This window comes from Ranitomeya variabilis, chromosome 4, assembly GCF_051348905.1.
Source record: "Ranitomeya variabilis isolate aRanVar5 chromosome 4, aRanVar5.hap1, whole genome shotgun sequence".
In the NCBI taxonomy this organism is placed as follows: Eukaryota; Metazoa; Chordata; class Amphibia; order Anura; family Dendrobatidae; genus Ranitomeya; species Ranitomeya variabilis.
The window spans coordinates 25,369,477-25,387,231 of record NC_135235.1 but is presented as its reverse complement, the minus strand read 5'-3'; the positions used below and the strand labels follow the sequence as shown (position 1 = coordinate 25,387,231).

Genomic DNA, 17,755 nt, shown 5'->3' with positions numbered 1-17,755 from the left:
CCTATAAAATTAATTTTGGTGATGATTTTGGGGGGGAAGAGGTTGATAGAATTCAAAAACAACCTGTCCATTATTAGTGTGGTCTTAGAATTGTGCATGCAGCTCTGGAGGTGACAGAAGATAATATGATGCAAAAATACATGTGTGAAGTAGACCTATGTAACTTGAGAAGGCCTAATAAATAGACCATACATCTTTCTTAAATGTTTCTGCTTCTCACCATTTGGCTGGTGCAGTCACTGTGTACATACATTACATTACTGATCCTGAGTTACATCCTGTATTATACTCCAGAGCTGCACTCACTATTCTGCTGGTGCAGTCACTGTGTACATACATTACATTACTGATCCTGAGTTACATCCTGTATTATACTCCAGAGCTGCACTCACTATTCTGCTGGTGCAGTCACTGTGTACATACATTACTGATCCTGAGTTACATCCTATATTATCCTCCAGAGCTGCACTCACTATTCTGCTGGTGCAGTCACTGTGTACATACATTACTGATCCTGAGTTACATCCTATATTATCCTCCAGAGCTGCACTCACTATTCTGCTGATGCAGTCACTGTGTACATACATTACATTACTGATCCTGAGTTACATCCTGTATTATACTCCAGAGCTGCACTCGCTATTCTGCTGGTGCAGTCACTGTCTACATACATTACATTACTGATCCTGTATTATACCCCAGAGCTGCGCTCACTATTCAGCTGGTGCAGTCACTGTGTACATATATTACATTACTGATCCTGTACTGATCCTGAGTTACATCCTGTATTATACTCCAGAGCTGCACTCACTATTCTGCTGGTGCAGTCACTGTGTACATACAGTCATGGACAAAAATTTTGAGAATGAGACAAATATTAATTTTTCCAAAGTCTACTGCTTCATTTTTTCTAATGCCAATTTGCATATACTCCTGAATGTCAGAGTGATCAGCTTAACAGCAATTACTGTACTTACAAAGTCAATATTTGCCCAGAAAATGAACTTTAACCCCCAAAACACATTTCAACATCATTGCAGTCCTGCCTTAAAAGGAGCAGCTAACATCGTTTTAGTGATTGATCCATTAACACAGGTGTGGGTGTTGATGAGGACAGGGCTGGCGATCAATCAGTCATGATTAAGTAAGAATGACATCACTTGACACTTTAAAAGGAGGCTGGTGCTTGGTATCATTGTTTCTCTTCAGTTAACCATGGTTATCTCTAAAGAAACACGTGCAGCCATCATTGCACTGCACTAAAATGGCCGAACAGGGAAGAGTATCGCAGCTACAAAGATTGCACCTCAGTCAACAATCTATCGCACCATCAAGAACTTCAAGGAGAGAGCTTCCATTGTTGTCAAAAAGGCTCCAGGGCGCCCAAGAAGACCAGCAAGTGCCAGGACCATATCTTAAAACTGTTTCAGCTGCGGGATCGGACTCCCAGCAGTGCCGAGCTTGCTCAGGAATGGTCAGGCTGGTGTGAGTGCTTCTGCACGCACTGTGAGGCGGAGACTCTTTGAGCAAGGCCTGATTTCAAGGAGGGCAGCAAAGAAGCCACTTCTCTCCAGAAAAAACATCAGGGACCGACTGATATTCTGCAAAAGGTACAGGGAGTGGACTGCTGAGGACTGGGGCAAAGTCATTTTCTCTGATGAATCCCCTTTTCGATTGTTTGGGACATCTGGAAAACAGCTTATTCGGAGAAAAAGAGGTGAGCGTTACCACCAGTCTTGTCTCATGCCAACTGTAAAGCATCCTGAAACCATTCATATGTGGGGTTGCTTCTCAGCCAAGGAAATCGGCTCACTCACAGTCTTGCCTAAAAACACAGCCATGAATAAAGAATGGTACCAGAATGTCCTCCAAGAGCAACTTCTCCCAATTCTCCCAGTTTGGCGCCCAACAATGCCTTTTCCAGCATGATGGAGCACCTTGCCATAAAGCAAAGGTGATAACTAAATGGCTCATGGAACAAAACATAGAGATTTTGGGTCCATGGCCTGGAAACTCCCCAGATCTTAATCCCATTGAGAACTTGTGGTCAATCATCAAGAGACGGGTGGACAAACAAAAACCAACAAATTCAGGCAAAATGCAAGAATGGACTGCTATCAGTCAAGATTTGGTCCAGAAGTTGATTGAGAGCATGCCAGGGAGAATTGCAGAGGTCTTGAAGAAGAAGGGTCAACACTGCAAATATTGACTTGCTGCATTAACTCATTCTAACTGTCAATATAACCTATTGGTACTCATAATAGGATTGCAATTATATTTCTGTATGTGATATAAACATCAGACAAACACTAATAAAAACCAGAGGGCAGCAGATCATGTGAAAATATAATTTTGGTGTCATTCTTAAAAATTTTGGCCATGACTGTACATTACATTACTGATCCTGAGTTACCTCCTGTATTATACTCCAGAGCTGCTCTCACTATTCTGCTGGTGCAGTCACTGTGTACATACAGTACATTACTGATCCTGAGTTACCTCCTGTATTATACTCCAGAGCTGCACTCACTATTCTGCTGGTGCAGTCACTGTGTACTTACATTACTGATCCTAAATTATACTCCACAGCTGCGCTCCCTTATTAGGGGCTAGGCAAATGGAACTACCCTTGCTTTTTTTTGTACAATGTACTGTAATTAGGCTGCAATATTAGATTTGTAAAAAAAAAAAAAAGATCCAAAAAGTAGAAGCAGAGTCGTCATGTTCTCTATATATTTTTTTATATATAGTTTTATATATATTTATACCAGAAATCAGTGTTATTTCATTCATTGTCGTGACCCCCATTATCCGAGCACCCCCTTCACGGGGGTGAAGACGTGAACGAGGTGGTGGGTGGGGGAGACAGGAAGGGAGGGTAACACTTTAATTAGGAAGGAAAAGGTGAGTCCCGGATGGACAAAATAAAGTAAAAAACATTTTGGGGGTGATGAGCGGCTTCGGGCCTTCGTGTCTATGGGTTCTCAGCCATTTTTGTGGACCTGTACTCTGTCAGTACTTTAGTCTCTGGTTAGAGTGGAGCTGTACCCCCAAAAATGATTTGGACCGATGGAGGGGACCAGAAGGGAGTCGTTAGCAGCCTCTCAGGGACTTAATGTAAAAACATCACATGAGACGATTACTAACACGGAATGGAGGCGGCGAGTTTTCCCCTGAGAAATGATGACGTAAACGAGGGGGAGAGGCATCCGAAATGACAGACATGGTGGACGTGATACACATCCCGGCCAGTGTCTGGAGGGTGGCACTCTTCAAGAGACAGCCAGGCTGTGACAGACACACTCCAGAGGAGACGTCGGTGGGACACGTCCCCGGCCGAGCGTCTATACGTTGCACTCGTCGCTTAGAGTGTCGGAGAAGTAGTCAGAAGTGGCTGCGCACCGCACGTTCCTGTCAGGATTGTGGCGTACGCACCGGACGATGGTGGGGAGGACACATAAGCGAGAAGTACACGGATGCGCGGCTGTTGAAACGGAAAGACTTTCAACGTGACTCTTCCTCCTCCAGGTCCTCTTTCTCCGAGACGGATGATTTCTGAGCCGGGACCAAACCGCGAGACTGCAGAGACTGAGGGGAGAAGAAAAATGGAGAAGAGTCAAATGTTTCGCCCTTTTTTTTCTGGCTTTTGGGGGGTGGGAAATAAAAGCCTGAGGCTGCACTACTGAGAGATGCTGGTGACAATATGTCTCCTGTTTCCCGTCAGGCTCAGCGTTGTCATGGAGACCTTGTCTGAAGTCACACGAACATCCGCAGAAATGGAGGCAGATATCTGTGAGCACTAATGTATTTGGTGGTGTGGATTCACGTAAGGTCTCCATGACTAATGTATATTATATTTGTGAAGGCCGTTTCTTAATATCTCCCTCGTCCACTGAAATATAACCAGTTAGTCATAGGGCCTGAGGCTGCACTACTGAGACATTATGGCTCCTCCACTGTTGCCATGGAGACCTTCAATGGCTTCAGATGAACATCATATCCCAGACCCAAGTAGTGGCAGGTGCAGGGGAACATTGATGTGGGTGGTGATTTGGATCCATGTATAAGGTCTCCATGGCAACAGAAAACAACCTGAGGCTGGAGTCACACATAAAGTATAAAAATCGGTCCGTTTTTCACGGCCGAGAATCGCACAAATGTTCCCTGAACATTGATCCGTATGTCACCCGTGTGCAATGCGAGGAGGCGATTTTCTTGCATCTAAGCATCCGTATGGTGAGATTCTCTCGCCGGCTTGCAAAATGGACATATAATGGATCCATGGCCTCAAATATTCGTGAAAACATATATACAGTCTAATATATATATTTTTATATATATTATTTATATGTCAGTGAGACATTATATATATATGTATATCTTTATATTTCATAGAGAGTTAGATAGCAGAATAGCCGATAATTCAATTGTTGGGTTCTGTAAAATCATTACCGAACCAGACAGGATATGGGACATGGTTTACATACATTAGATTTTTATATGTTCCTCACTAATAATGTTAGTGGTGTGTGTGTAAAATTTTGGAGCTCTAGGTGTTAAATTAAAGGATTAATTCATGGAAAAAACTGGCGTGGGCTCCCGTGTAATTTTCTCCGCCAGAGTGGGAAAGCCAGTGACTGAGGGCAGATATTAATAGACTAGAGAGGGTCCATGGTTATTGCCCCTGGCAAAAACATCTGCCCCCAGCCACCCCAGAAAAGGCACATCTGTAAGATGCGCCTATTCTGGCACTTAGCCACTCTCTTCCCACTCCCCTGTAGTGGTGGGATATGGGGTAATAAAGAGTTAATGTCACCTTGCTATTGTAAGGTGACATTAACCCTGGTTGATAATGGAGAGGTGTCAAAAAGACACCTATCCATTATTAATCCAATAGTATGAATGGGTTAAAAAAATACACATTAAGAATAAAGTCTTTTAATGAAATAATTAAACACCCAGGTTTACCATCTTTATTACATTCTCAATCCAAACGAAGTTCTCGTTCTTCTGTAAAAAATCCCAAATAAAAAAGCAACAATATCCCATACCTGTCCGCCGTACAGTCAAGTCCCACGCTGCAATCCATCTCGAGGGGTTAAATAGTTTACAAGCGGGAGTGCTGCTAAAGCTACCGTCTGGGCTGTAAACCACAGAGGAATGAATGAAAAGCTGCCTGCGCAGCCTCCCCGCCTGACCAGACATGAACTCATTAGCATGGGAAAGTTTCTGAACATTTTCCCACGCTATCAAGTTCACCTCAGGTCAGGCGGCGAGTCTGCACATGGTCAGTTACGTCAGCGGTAGTCGGCCCCGCCTGACCTGAGGTGAACTCGGCAGCGTGGGAAAAAGTTCTGAAACTTTCCCACGCTACAGAGTTCATGTCCGGTCAGGCGGGGAGGCTGCGCAGGCAGCTTTTCATTCATTCATTACACAGTGGTTTACAGTTGGGACGGTAGCATTAGCACCGCTCCCGGTTGTAAACTAACCCCTTGAGATGGATTGCAGCGTGGCACTTGACTGTACGGCGGACAGGAATGGGATATTGTTGCTTTTTTATTTTGGATTTTTTTTATAGAAGAATGAGGGTTTTGCTTGGATTGAGACTGTAATAAAGATGGTAAACCTGTGTGTTTAATTATTTCATTAAAAGACTATATTCTTAATGTGTGTGTAGTTTTTTTAACCCATTTGTACTATTGGATTAATAATGGATAGGTGTCTTATTGACACCTCTCCATTAATAACCTGGCTTAATGTCACCTTACAATAGTGGCTAAGATGTTTTTAGCTGGGGGGGCAATAACCATGGTCCCTCTCTAGGCTATTAACCCCTTCACCCCCGGAGCTTTTTCCGTTTTTCCGTTTTCGTTTTTCGCTCCCCTCCTTCCCAGAGCCATAACTTTTTTATTTTTCCGTCAATTTGGCCATGTGAGGGCTTATTTTTTGCGGGACGAGTTGTACTTTTGAACGACATCATTGGTTTTAGCATGTCGTGTACTAGAAAACGGGAAAAAAATTCCAAGTGCAGTGAAATTGCAAAAAAAGTGCAATCCCACACTTGTTTTTTGCTTGCCTATTTTGCTAGGTTCACTAAATGCTAAAACTGACCTGCCATTATGATTCTCCAGGTCACTACGAGTTCATAGACACCTAACATGACTAGGTTATTTTTCACCTAAGTGGTGAAAAAAAATTCCAAACTTTGCAAAAAACAAAACAAAACAAAATTGCGCCATTTTCCGATACTCGTAGCGTCTCCATTTTTCGTGATCTGGGGTCAGGTGAGGGCTTATTTTTTGCGTGCCGAGCTGGCGTTTTTAATGATAGCTTTTTGGTGTAGATACGTTCTTTTGATCGCCCGTTATTGCATTTTAATGCAATGTCGTGGCGACCAAAAAAACGTAAATCTGGCGTTTCGAATTTTTTTCTCATTACGCCATTTAGCGATCAGGTTAATGCTTTTTTTTAATTGATAGATCGGGCGATTCTGAACGCGGCGATACCAAATATGTGTAGGTTTTTTTTTTTTTTTATTGATTTATTTTGATTGGGGCGAAAGGGGGGTGATTTAAACTTTTATGTTTTTTTTATTTTTTTCACATTTTTAAAAACTTTTTTTTTTTACTTTTGCCATGCTTCTATAGCCTCCATGGGAGGCTAGAAGCAGGCACAGCCCGATCGGCTCTGCTACATAACAGCGATCATCAGATCGCTGTTATGTAGCTAAAATGCAGGTGTGCTGTGAGCGCCGACCACAGGGGGGCGCTCACAGCCACCGGCAATCAGTAACCATAGAGGTCTCAAGGACCTCTATGGTTACAATGGAGGAGCATCGCCGACCCCCGATCATGTGACAGGGGTCGGCGATGCGCTCATATCCGGCCGCACGGCCGGATGCGGTAGTTAAATGCCGCTGTCTGCGTTTGACAGCGGCATTTAACTAGTTAATAGCGGCGGGTGATCGCGATTTCACCCGCCGCTATTGCGCGCACATGTCAGCTGTAAAAAACAGCTGACATGTCGCGACTTTGATGTGCGCTCACCGCCGGAGCGCACATCAAAGCGGGGGTCCCGACATGTGACGTACTATACCGTCACATGTCGGGAAGGGGTTAATATCTGCCCTCAGTCACTGGCTTTCCCTGTCTGGCGGAGAAAATTGCAGCCCACGCCAGTTCTTTTCGTGAATTAATCCTTTAATTTAACATCTACAGCTCCAAAATTTTACACACACACATTAGTAGTGAGGGACATATAAAAATCTAACTGTTCTGCAATGGTTTACTGTATGTATACCATGTCTCATATTCTGTCGGGTTCTGCAATGATTTTACAGAACCTGACAATTGAATTATCAGCTATTTTGCTACCTAGCTCTCTATGAAATATAAATACATATATATGTGTCTCACTGATGTATATACTATATACATATATATACACATCTCCCTATACTATGTGTAGACATTTATTTTATCTTTTCTATTATAACCTGTCAGTATGATTTTACTGTACACCGCCCTGAATTGCCGGCTTTTCTATAGAACACCGGTGCGTATTTCTCGCAAGTCACACTGATGGTCCATGTGGTGTGCGAGTTTTTCTCGCCCCCATAGACTTTCATTGGCGAGTCTCGGACGATATGCGCATACAGTCTCAGCATGCTGCGATTTCTCTGGCACGTATAATACGGCCGAGAAAACAACGGATGTTGGGAGCTGCCCCATAGATTAACATTGGTCTGAGTGCTATGCGATTTTTTTGTAGCATAGCACTCGTCCGTATTACGGTCTAGTGTGACTCCGGCCTAATATTGATCGTCTTAGCATGATGGCATCATTGGGCAATTAGCAGTGGGATCCATTCCTGATCTAATCTTATCTTTCACACGTGAAGTATCAGAGGGTTATCAGTAACCATGGGGCCCCATAGTGAAACATGAAATAGGGCCTCACCTTCAGCATTACCTGGAGAGCATAGAAAGGATATGACTACTAATGAACAGGGATAATGACCATAGTGATGTCACAGTACAGAGATAATGCCTACAGTGATATCACAGTACAGAGATAATGCACACAGTGATATCACAGTACAGGGATAATGCACACAGTGATATCACAGTACAGAGATAATGCACACAGTGATATCACAGTACAGAGATAATGCACACAGTGATGTCACAGTACAGAGATAATGCACACAGTGATGTCACAGTACAGAGATAATGCACACAGTGATATCACAGTACAGGGATAATGCACACAGTGATATCACAGTACAGAGATAATGCACACAGTGATATCACAGTACAGGGATAATGCACACAGTGATATCACAGTACAGAGATAATGCACACAGTGATATCACAGTACAGAGATAATGCACACAGTGATATCACAGTACAGAGATAATGCCTACAGTGATATCACAGTACAGAGATAATGCACACAGTGATATCACAGTACAGGGATAATGCACACAGTGATATCACAGTACAGAGATAATGCACACAGTGATGTCCCAGTACAGGGATAATGCACACAGTGATATCACAGTACAGGGATAATGCACACAGTGATATCACAGTACAGAGATAATGCACACAGTGATATCACAGTACAGAGATAATGCACACAGTGATATCACAGTACAGGGATAATGCACACAGTGATATCACAGTACAGAGATAATGCACACAGTGATATCACAGTACAGAGATAATGCACACAGTGATGTCACAGTACAGGGATAATGCACACAGTGATGTCCCAGTACAGAGATAATGCACACAGTGATATCACAGTACAGGGATAATGCACACAGTGATATCACAGTACAGAGATAATGCACACAGTGATATCACAGTACAGGGATAATGCACACAGTGATATCACAGTACAGGGATAATGCACACAGTGATATCACAGTACAGAGATAATGCACACAGTGATATCACAGTACAGAGATAATGCACACAGTGATATCACAGTACAGAGATAATGCCTACAGTGATATCACAGTACAGAGATAATGCACACAGTGATATCACAGTACAGGGATAATGCACACAGTGATATCACAGTACAGAGATAATGCACACAGTGATGTCCCAGTACAGGGATAATGCACACAGTGAAGTCCCAGTACAGGGATAATGCACACGGTGATATCACAGTACAGAGGTAATGCACACAGTGATATCACAGTACAGAGATAATGCACACAGTGATATCACAGTACATAGATAATGCACACAGTGATATCACAGTACAGAGATAATGCACACAGTGATATCACAGTACAGAGATAATGCCTACAGTGATATCACAGTACAGAGATAATGCACACAGTGATATCACAGTACAGAGATAATGCACACAGTGATATCACAGTACAGAGATAATGCCTACAGTGATATCACAGTACAGAGATAATGCACACAGTGATATCACAGTACAGGGATAATGCACACAGTGATATCACAGTACAGAGATAATGCACACGGTGATGTCCCAGTACAGGGATAATGCACACGGTGATGTCCCAGTACAGGGATAATGCACACGGTGATATCACAGTACAGAGATAATGCACACAGTGATATCACAGTACAGAGATAATACACACAGTGATGTCCCAGTACACGGATAATGCACACAGTGATATCACAGTACAGGGATAATACACACAGTGATATCACAGTACAGAGATAATGCACACAGTGATGTCCCAGTACAGGGATAATGCACACAGTGATGTCCCAGTACAGGGATAATGCACACAGTGATATCACAGTACAGAGATAATGCACACAGTGATATCACAGTACAGGGATAATACACACAGTGATATCACAGTACAGAGATAATGCACACAGTGATGTCCCAGTACAGGGATAATGCACACAGTGATGTCCCAGTACAGGGATAATGCACACAGTGATATCACAGTACAGAGATAATGCACACAGTGATATCACAGTACAGGGATAATACACACAGTGATGTCACAGTACAGGGATAATGCACACAGTGATATCACAGTACAGGGATAATGCACACAGTGATATCACAGTACAGAGATAATACACACAGTGATGTCCCAGTACAGGGATAATACACACAGTGATATCACAGTACAGGGATAATACACACAGTGATGTCACAGTACAGGGATAATGCACACAGTGATATCACAGTACAGGGATAATACACACAGTGATATCACAGTACAGAGATAATGCACACAGTGATGTCCCAGTAAGTACAGAGATAATACAGTGAGTTCACAGTAAAATAGTAATACATTATATTTAGTCATCATGCACACTGTAACATCGCAGCACAGGAAAGAGAAACATTATGATGCTACCATGAATCTACACTAGATGTCACAGTGCAAGGATAATGCAAATTGTTACAGACCCTTCCATCATCTATATTTATTACCAACCGCACCTCGTGCCTCAGTGGAGAGGGGCCCCTGCCGGCTGCTTCGCCCGCTGCCCCGGTAGTCCCACCCTGTGCAGCATGTTACAATGTATCAGTTTACTACACTGTATCCAGAGTTGTTTCCATTCATTGTCAACAAGCAGAGCTTTTGTAAATGGTGAAAAATCGGAGTACAAAGTATGTCTGAAAGTTGCCGAACCTGACATTAATGTACTCACCTCCATTGGGTTCACAGTTATGGTCATCGCCGAGTCCTCCCAGAATGGGTCACGCTGATTGGCTGTCTCTAGCTCGGCCCCCTCAGAACCTCTTTGCCTCACGTTGTGTATCCTCGACAGCCCGAGAGTAACAATCAGGGCCAAGAAACCAATGCAAACAACGATGATGACCATAGCCACCCCAGGAAACACTACAAGGAAGAGAACATGATTGCACGTACGATGGGCACCGGGGGGTGTAGAGCTCGGGGGTCTTCACTGCACCAACCTGAGCCGCGGCTGACGCTGACCGGAGCATGGCCAGATAACTCCACAGGGGCCTGGTGCACACTGTGAATAAACTGCTGGGCAGATAGGAGGTGACTGGGGGACACGGCGTGAATCCCATGTAACACGTCAACCTGCGGCGACAGCATGAGAAGATCACACATGTCTGTATGCATCCATAGAGGTGAGTGCAGCCCCACAAGGCCCTGGTGCCATATAATCACACACTAGGTAACGGTTTGGGGACAATTTTACATTGGGGCCCTTTGCGTACTGCATTGGTTAATTTGGCACAGAATTTAAGCACCAGGTATCACACTGTGACGTTATGGATAAACGACCCCTGCTAAGCTGTGAGCGATCCCATCTCAGTGCAGAATCTGCTACATGTAATAATACCGCGCAGCACAGTGTAAACCCTTCTGCACCTGGTGCCGCTCCACCTGCGCCTGCAAAAAATCGCCTTATTGTGGATATATTACATGACACAGGATGTAAGAACATTTCACAGGTATTAGAGGTTGATTTCAAGATCTGTGTGAGAAAAGTAACGGACACCTTACAGGAGTTTTTTCAGCTAGTTAAGGAAGTAAAATTGTAAAAAAACAAGCAACTTGTACATAAGGGCAGTATTATATTATAGTAGATATATTCTTGTACATAGGGGCAGTATTATAGTAGTTATATTCTTGTACATAGGAGCAGTATTATAGTAGTTATATTCTTGTACATAGGAGCAGTATTATAGTAGTTATATTCTTGTACATAGGGGCAGTATTATAGTAGTTATATTCTTGTACATAGGGCAGTATTATAGTAGTTATATTCTTGTACATAGGAGCAGTATTATAGTAGTTATATTCTTGTACATAGGAGCAGTATTACAGTAGTTATATTCTTGTACATAGGGGGCCGTATTATAGTAGTTATATTCTTGTATATAGGGGCAGTATTATAGTGGTTATATTCTTGTACATAGGGGCAGTATTACAGTAGTTATATTCTTGTACATAGGGGGCAGTATTATAGTAGTTATATTCTTGTACATAGGGGCAGTATTATAGTAGTTATATTCTTGTACATAGGAGCAGTATTATAGTAGTTATATTCTTGTACATAGGGCAGTATTATAGTAGTTATATTATTGTACATAGGAGCAGTATTATAGTAGTTATATTCTTGTACATAGGGCAGTATTATAGTAGTTATATTATTGTACATAGGAGCAGTATTATAGTAGTTATATTCTTGTACATCAGGTGCAGTATTATAGTAGTTATATTCTTGTACATAGGAGCAGTATTATAGTAGTTATATTCTTGTACATAGGGGTAGTATTATAGTAGTTATATTATTGTACATAGGAGCAGTATTATAGTAGTTATATTCTTGTACATCAGGTGCAGTATTATAGTAGTTATATTCTTGTACATAGGAGCAGTATTATAGTAGTTATATTCTTGTACATAGGGGCAGTATTATACTAGTTATATTCTTGTACATAGGAGCAGTATTATAGTAGTTATATTATTGTACATAAGAGCAATATAATAGTAGTTATATTCTTGGACATAGGGGCAGTATTATTGTAGAGTGTAGCAATTGGACTAAAATATAACTTTTAATGTATGCAATTTAAAAAAGACTAACTGTGAAAACTTCACCACGTGATATAAACATACAGGGGACTTAAAAAAGGGGGGATAGGCGTACCCCCTCAGGACACAAAAGGTACGTAGGAATAAACGAATATGAATGTGCTGATCCGTTCATATAGAGATCCAGCAACATGCACTGGTAATATGCGGTGAGAATAGCAATGCTAGTGAGTCGAGCAGGCTCGGGTATCTGTGCACAGTGGCGAAATATGTAATGTCTTATAATAAGTCACCATAGGGTTCCAGACCCCAATTGTCTTTGTACACACACAGTACCTATAACCAAAATGCTCATTCAGTCCTTTCAGACTAACGACCTAGCTATATGCTTTAAACCAGATGCAATCATAAATTCAGCAGCAAAGATAACATATTGCTGACTATAATGATCAAAACAATGCATGCATATTGTGGAATACTTGTATACCCATCTCATGGGTTTCCACCCTTACCGCAGCAATATGATACTTCTAGTCAGTCACAATGTGCATTTAAACATAGCGCCTATATTACAGGCGACTTGGAATAATCTCACCCATTCGATGTGTTATGGAGAGAGAATATGTAGGTGGCAGATAGCGTCTCCCGACGCGTTTCGTCCTATCCAGGACTCATCAGGGGAATGACAGGGAACCTGCAGAGCTGCGTTACCTGACGTCCGCTTGTGCCTCCCTTATATGCGGTATGATAGGGACCGCGATACACGGCACGCTGTTCTCGGCGTGCGCGCCGCTTCCGGTCCTCATGACCTCACTTCCGGTTTTGTTTGTGCATAGTTTGCGCATGCGCTGGCTTGGAACGCATCAGCACCCCGCAATGAAACGCAAACATTATGTATTCTACTTATCATCCTAAAAGATGACCCGGAGCTTATTATAATGAGGACATAATTCTTGAAGGTAGAGCTCTCCAGAAATGTAATTGCGGAGGAGTTTTACCCGTGAGGTTGTACATAGAGTATACATTATCAAAATTGAGACAACCACACTTATTGGAATCAACTTGTTTTTACAAAAATTATGCAAAGTTGTTCCATTAATCCATGGGTATGGTCCGGTTTTTTACCCCGGTGCTAGACAAGTAGATAAAGAATCGGGTAAAGAGGCCAAAATTAGAGGAAAGAAAAAAAGGAACGTAGAAATATCACAAACCAACGTATTATGAAAGAATAACAATTTGGAAAAATGATGAGCATTTAGAAAAAAGAAATTTTACGACTAGTATAAATTCGTAATCAGGGACACCACGGACCTGTTTAAAGCCTGTACGCCCTATGAGGCCAGCTGCTCTGCTGTGCCCTACCTAACGCGGAGGTTGGCACCTCTACAGAACCTGCGCAAATGGCGCCCCCACTCGACGACGGCTATCCCTATCTATTCATCCCTACATGACCCTAAAAGTAGGGGGACAGGGGAGGTATGTAGTGCCTGAAGAGGATGTGGGGAATGAAAAGTGGGTGGCCACTGAGTTGATATTAACGAAATGTATGCCGTATAATAAACCTATAGAGAACTGCAACTTCTATGCTGTAATGCCTTTTTGCTGATATCCTACCTATAGCAGGGGTAGGCACCCTAAAAAGTATACGTTTGGTGGCGCCCCCACTCCTCGGCGGCTTTCCCTATGTTATCCCTGTTACCACCTAACTGTTCAAAGGTGGAGAAAGAATTGTAAATCAATATAGGGATATGGGAGTTGGAAGGGGAAGGGGAGGGTTTGGAGTTTGGGGGGAGGAGACTGGGACATATGCTGATTTAACCATTGGAATACTTGCTGAGTTTACAAAAAACAGTCATATGACAATTGCTCGTTTAGGCCATAGGGCTGTGTGGTTTTCAAGTTGAAGATCCATCTGCATTCTTTTTGCAGAATTTGTTTGTCCCAGTCGCCCCCCCTGGGTGATGGTACAATTTTGTCGATCCCGACAAATTTAATTTTCTTGGGGTCACCATTATGATATGTATTCATGTGATTCGCCACCGGGGTATCCCTTTTATTAAGGATATCCCGGACATGTTCGCGAATCCTTCTGCGGAATTCCCTTTTGGTTTTCCCCACGTACTCCATTCCGCACACACAGGTGGCCTTATAGACAATCCCCTTAGTGCGACAGTTGATGAAATGTCAGATGGAGTTTGGCTCATTTGTTGAAGGCCTGAATACAAACACCATAGGCCTCAGCTTTACGTATGAAGTGAACCCCACTAAATTGTCCTTTCTAGATATCTGCATTGAAAAAACCTTTAGCGGAGCTCTAGCAACAAGAACACACAGGAAGAGCACTTCAACCAACTCCCTTTTGAGATGGGAGAGTAACCACCCTGTCCCTCTCAAGAGAGGGATACCGAAAGGGCAATATTTACGTATGCGTAGAAACTGTTCACAACCTGAAACATTTCAAGAACAGGCCAACGATTTACAAATGAGATTTTTGGAAAGGGGGTATCCTCAAAGTATTTTGAAAAAGGCCTACAAAGAATCTGTAGCAAGAGACAGGAGGGAATTATTGGTGCCCAGAATGAGGGATGAATCTGACACCAAGGTTCGCTTCATCACAAGGTATTCGAATGGGGCAAATCACATCAGAACCATTTTGCAACGACATTGGTCTGTTCTAGCAATGGACAATGACATCAAGGAGTTCCTCCCAGAAATGCCACAGATCACATACAGAAGGGGAAGATCCCTAGGTGACCGTCTTGTCCACAGTCACTTTCAGTCCAATCAGGGGACTGGCAATTTTTTGACAAATCGAACTACAGGCTGCTTCAAATGCGGGAGGTGTAGGGCTTGCGACTCTATTCTTCCGAGCAGGTCCTTCTGCGGCAATGTCAGCGGTACCTCGTACTCCATCCGACATTTCATCAACTGTCGCACTAAGGGGATTGTCTATAAGGCCACCTGTGTGTGCGGAATGGAGTACGTGGGGAAAACCAAAAGGGAATTCCGCAGAAGGATTCGCGAACATGTCCGGGATATCCTTAATAAAAGGGATACCCCGGTGGCGAATCACATGAATACATATCATAATGGTGACCCCAAGAAAATTAAATTTGTCGGGATCGACAAAATTGTACCATCACCCAGGGGGGGCGACTGGGACAAACAAATTCTGCAAAAAGAATGCAGATGGATCTTCAACTTGAAAACCACACAGCCCTATGGCCTAAACGAGCAATTGTCATATGGCTGTTTTTTGTAAACTCAGCAAGTATTCCAACGGTTAAATCAGCATATGTCCCAGTCTCCTCCCCCCAAACTCCAAACCCTCCCCTTCCCCTTCCAACTCCCATATCCCTATATTGATTTACAATTCTTTCTCCACCTTTGAACAGTTAGGTGGTAACAGGGATAACTGTTATGGTTCTCAATGGCAAGAGAACATAGCCCAGCAAACATAAAAACTAGCTCTTGGAAGGATGGAAACTAAACTGACCATGAACTAAACCTGCCGCACAACTAACAGTAGCCGGGTAGCGTAGCCTGCGTTTTATCCCTAGACGCCCAGCGCCGGCCGGAGGACTAACTAATCCTGGCAGAGGAAAATATAGTCCTGGCTCACCTCTAGAGAAATTTCCCCGAAAGGCAGACAGAGGCCCCCACAAATATTGGCGGTGATTTTAGATGAAATGACAAACGTAGCATGAAAATAGGTTTAGCAAAATTGAGGTCCGCTTACTAGATAGCAGGAAGACAGAAAGGGCACTTTCATGGTCAGCTGAAAACCCTATCAAAACAGCATCCTGAAATTACTTTAAGACTCTAGTATTAACTCATAACATAAGAGTGGCAATTTCAGATCACAAGAGCTTTCCAGACACAGAAACGAAACTACAGCTGTGAACTGGAACAAAATGCAAAAACAAACAAGGACTAAAGTCCAACTTAGCTGGGAGTTGTCTAGCAGCAGGAACATGCACAGAAAGGCTTCTGATTACAATGTTGACCGGCATGGAAGTGACAGAGGAGCAAGGCTAAATAGCGACTCCCACATCCTGATGGAAACAGGTGAACAGAGAGGATGATGCACACCAGTTCAATTCCACCAGTGGCCACCGGGGGAGCCCAAAATCCAATTTCACAACAGTACCCCCCCCTCAAGGAGGGGGCACCGAACCCTCACCAGAACCACCAGGGCGATCAGGATGAGCCCTATGAAAGGCACGGACCAAATTGGAGGCATGAACATCAGAGGCAGTCACCCAAGAATTATCCTCCTGACCGTATCCCTTCCATTTGACCAGATACTGGAGTTTCCGTCTGGAAACACGGGAGTCCAAGATTTTTTCCACAACGTACTCCAACTCGCCCTCAACCAACACCGGAGCAGGAGGCTCAACGGAAGGCACAACCGGTACCTCATACCTGCGCAACAATGACCGATGAAAAACATTATGAATAGAAAAAGATGCAGGGAGGTCCAAACGGAAGGACACAGGGTTAAGAATCTCCAATATCTTGTACGGGCCGATGAACCGAGGCTTAAACTTGGGAGAAGAAACCCTCATAGGGACAAAACGAGAAGACAACCACACCAAGTCCCCAACACAAAGCCGAGGACCAACCCGACGCCGGCGGTTGGCAAAAAGCTGAGTCTTCTCCTGGGACAACTTCAAATTGTCCACTACCTGCCCCCAAATCTGATGCAACCTCTCCACCACAGCATCCACTCCAGGACAATCCGAAGATTCCACCTGACCAGAAGAAAATCGAGGATGAAACCCCGAATTACAGAAAAAGGGAGACACCAAGGTGGCAGAGCTGGCCCGATTATTGAGGGCAAACTCCGCTAAAGGCAAAAAAGCAACCCAATCATCCTGATCTGCAGACACAAAACACCTCAAATATGTTTCCAAGGTCTGATTCGTCCGCTCGGTCTGGCCATTAGTCTGAGGATGGAAAGCAGACGAGAAAGACAAATCTATGCCCATCCTAGCACAGAATGCTCGCCAAAATCTAGACACGAATTGGGTACCTCTGTCAGAAACGATATTCTCCGGAATACCATGCAAACGGACCACATTTTGAAAAAACAGAGGAACCAACTCGGAAGAAGAAGGCAACTTAGGCAGGGGAACCAAATGGACCATCTTAGAGAAACGATCACACACCACCCAGATGACAGACATCTTCTGAGAAACAGGAAGATCCGAAA

At 43.3% G+C, this 17,755-nt stretch overlaps 1 protein-coding gene across 2 annotated transcripts in view; it reads right to left on the bottom strand.

Annotated features, from left to right (window-relative positions):
- Window positions 1-2,722: 2,722 nt before the first annotated feature.
- Window positions 2,723-17,755, bottom strand: part of CLSTN3 (calsyntenin 3) — a 70,953-nt gene continuing 55,920 nt past the window's right edge. For both annotated transcript variants that reach the window (XM_077258172.1, XM_077258173.1), the window contains exons 17-19: window positions 10,944-11,076; window positions 10,676-10,866; window positions 2,723-3,588 (exon numbers count right to left, since the gene is read on the bottom strand). In XM_077258172.1, coding sequence (XP_077114287.1) covers window positions 3,505-3,588; window positions 10,676-10,866; window positions 10,944-11,076 — 408 coding nt within the window. In that variant the 3' untranslated portion in view covers window positions 2,723-3,504. The remainder of the gene's footprint in view (window positions 3,589-10,675; window positions 10,867-10,943; window positions 11,077-17,755) is intronic.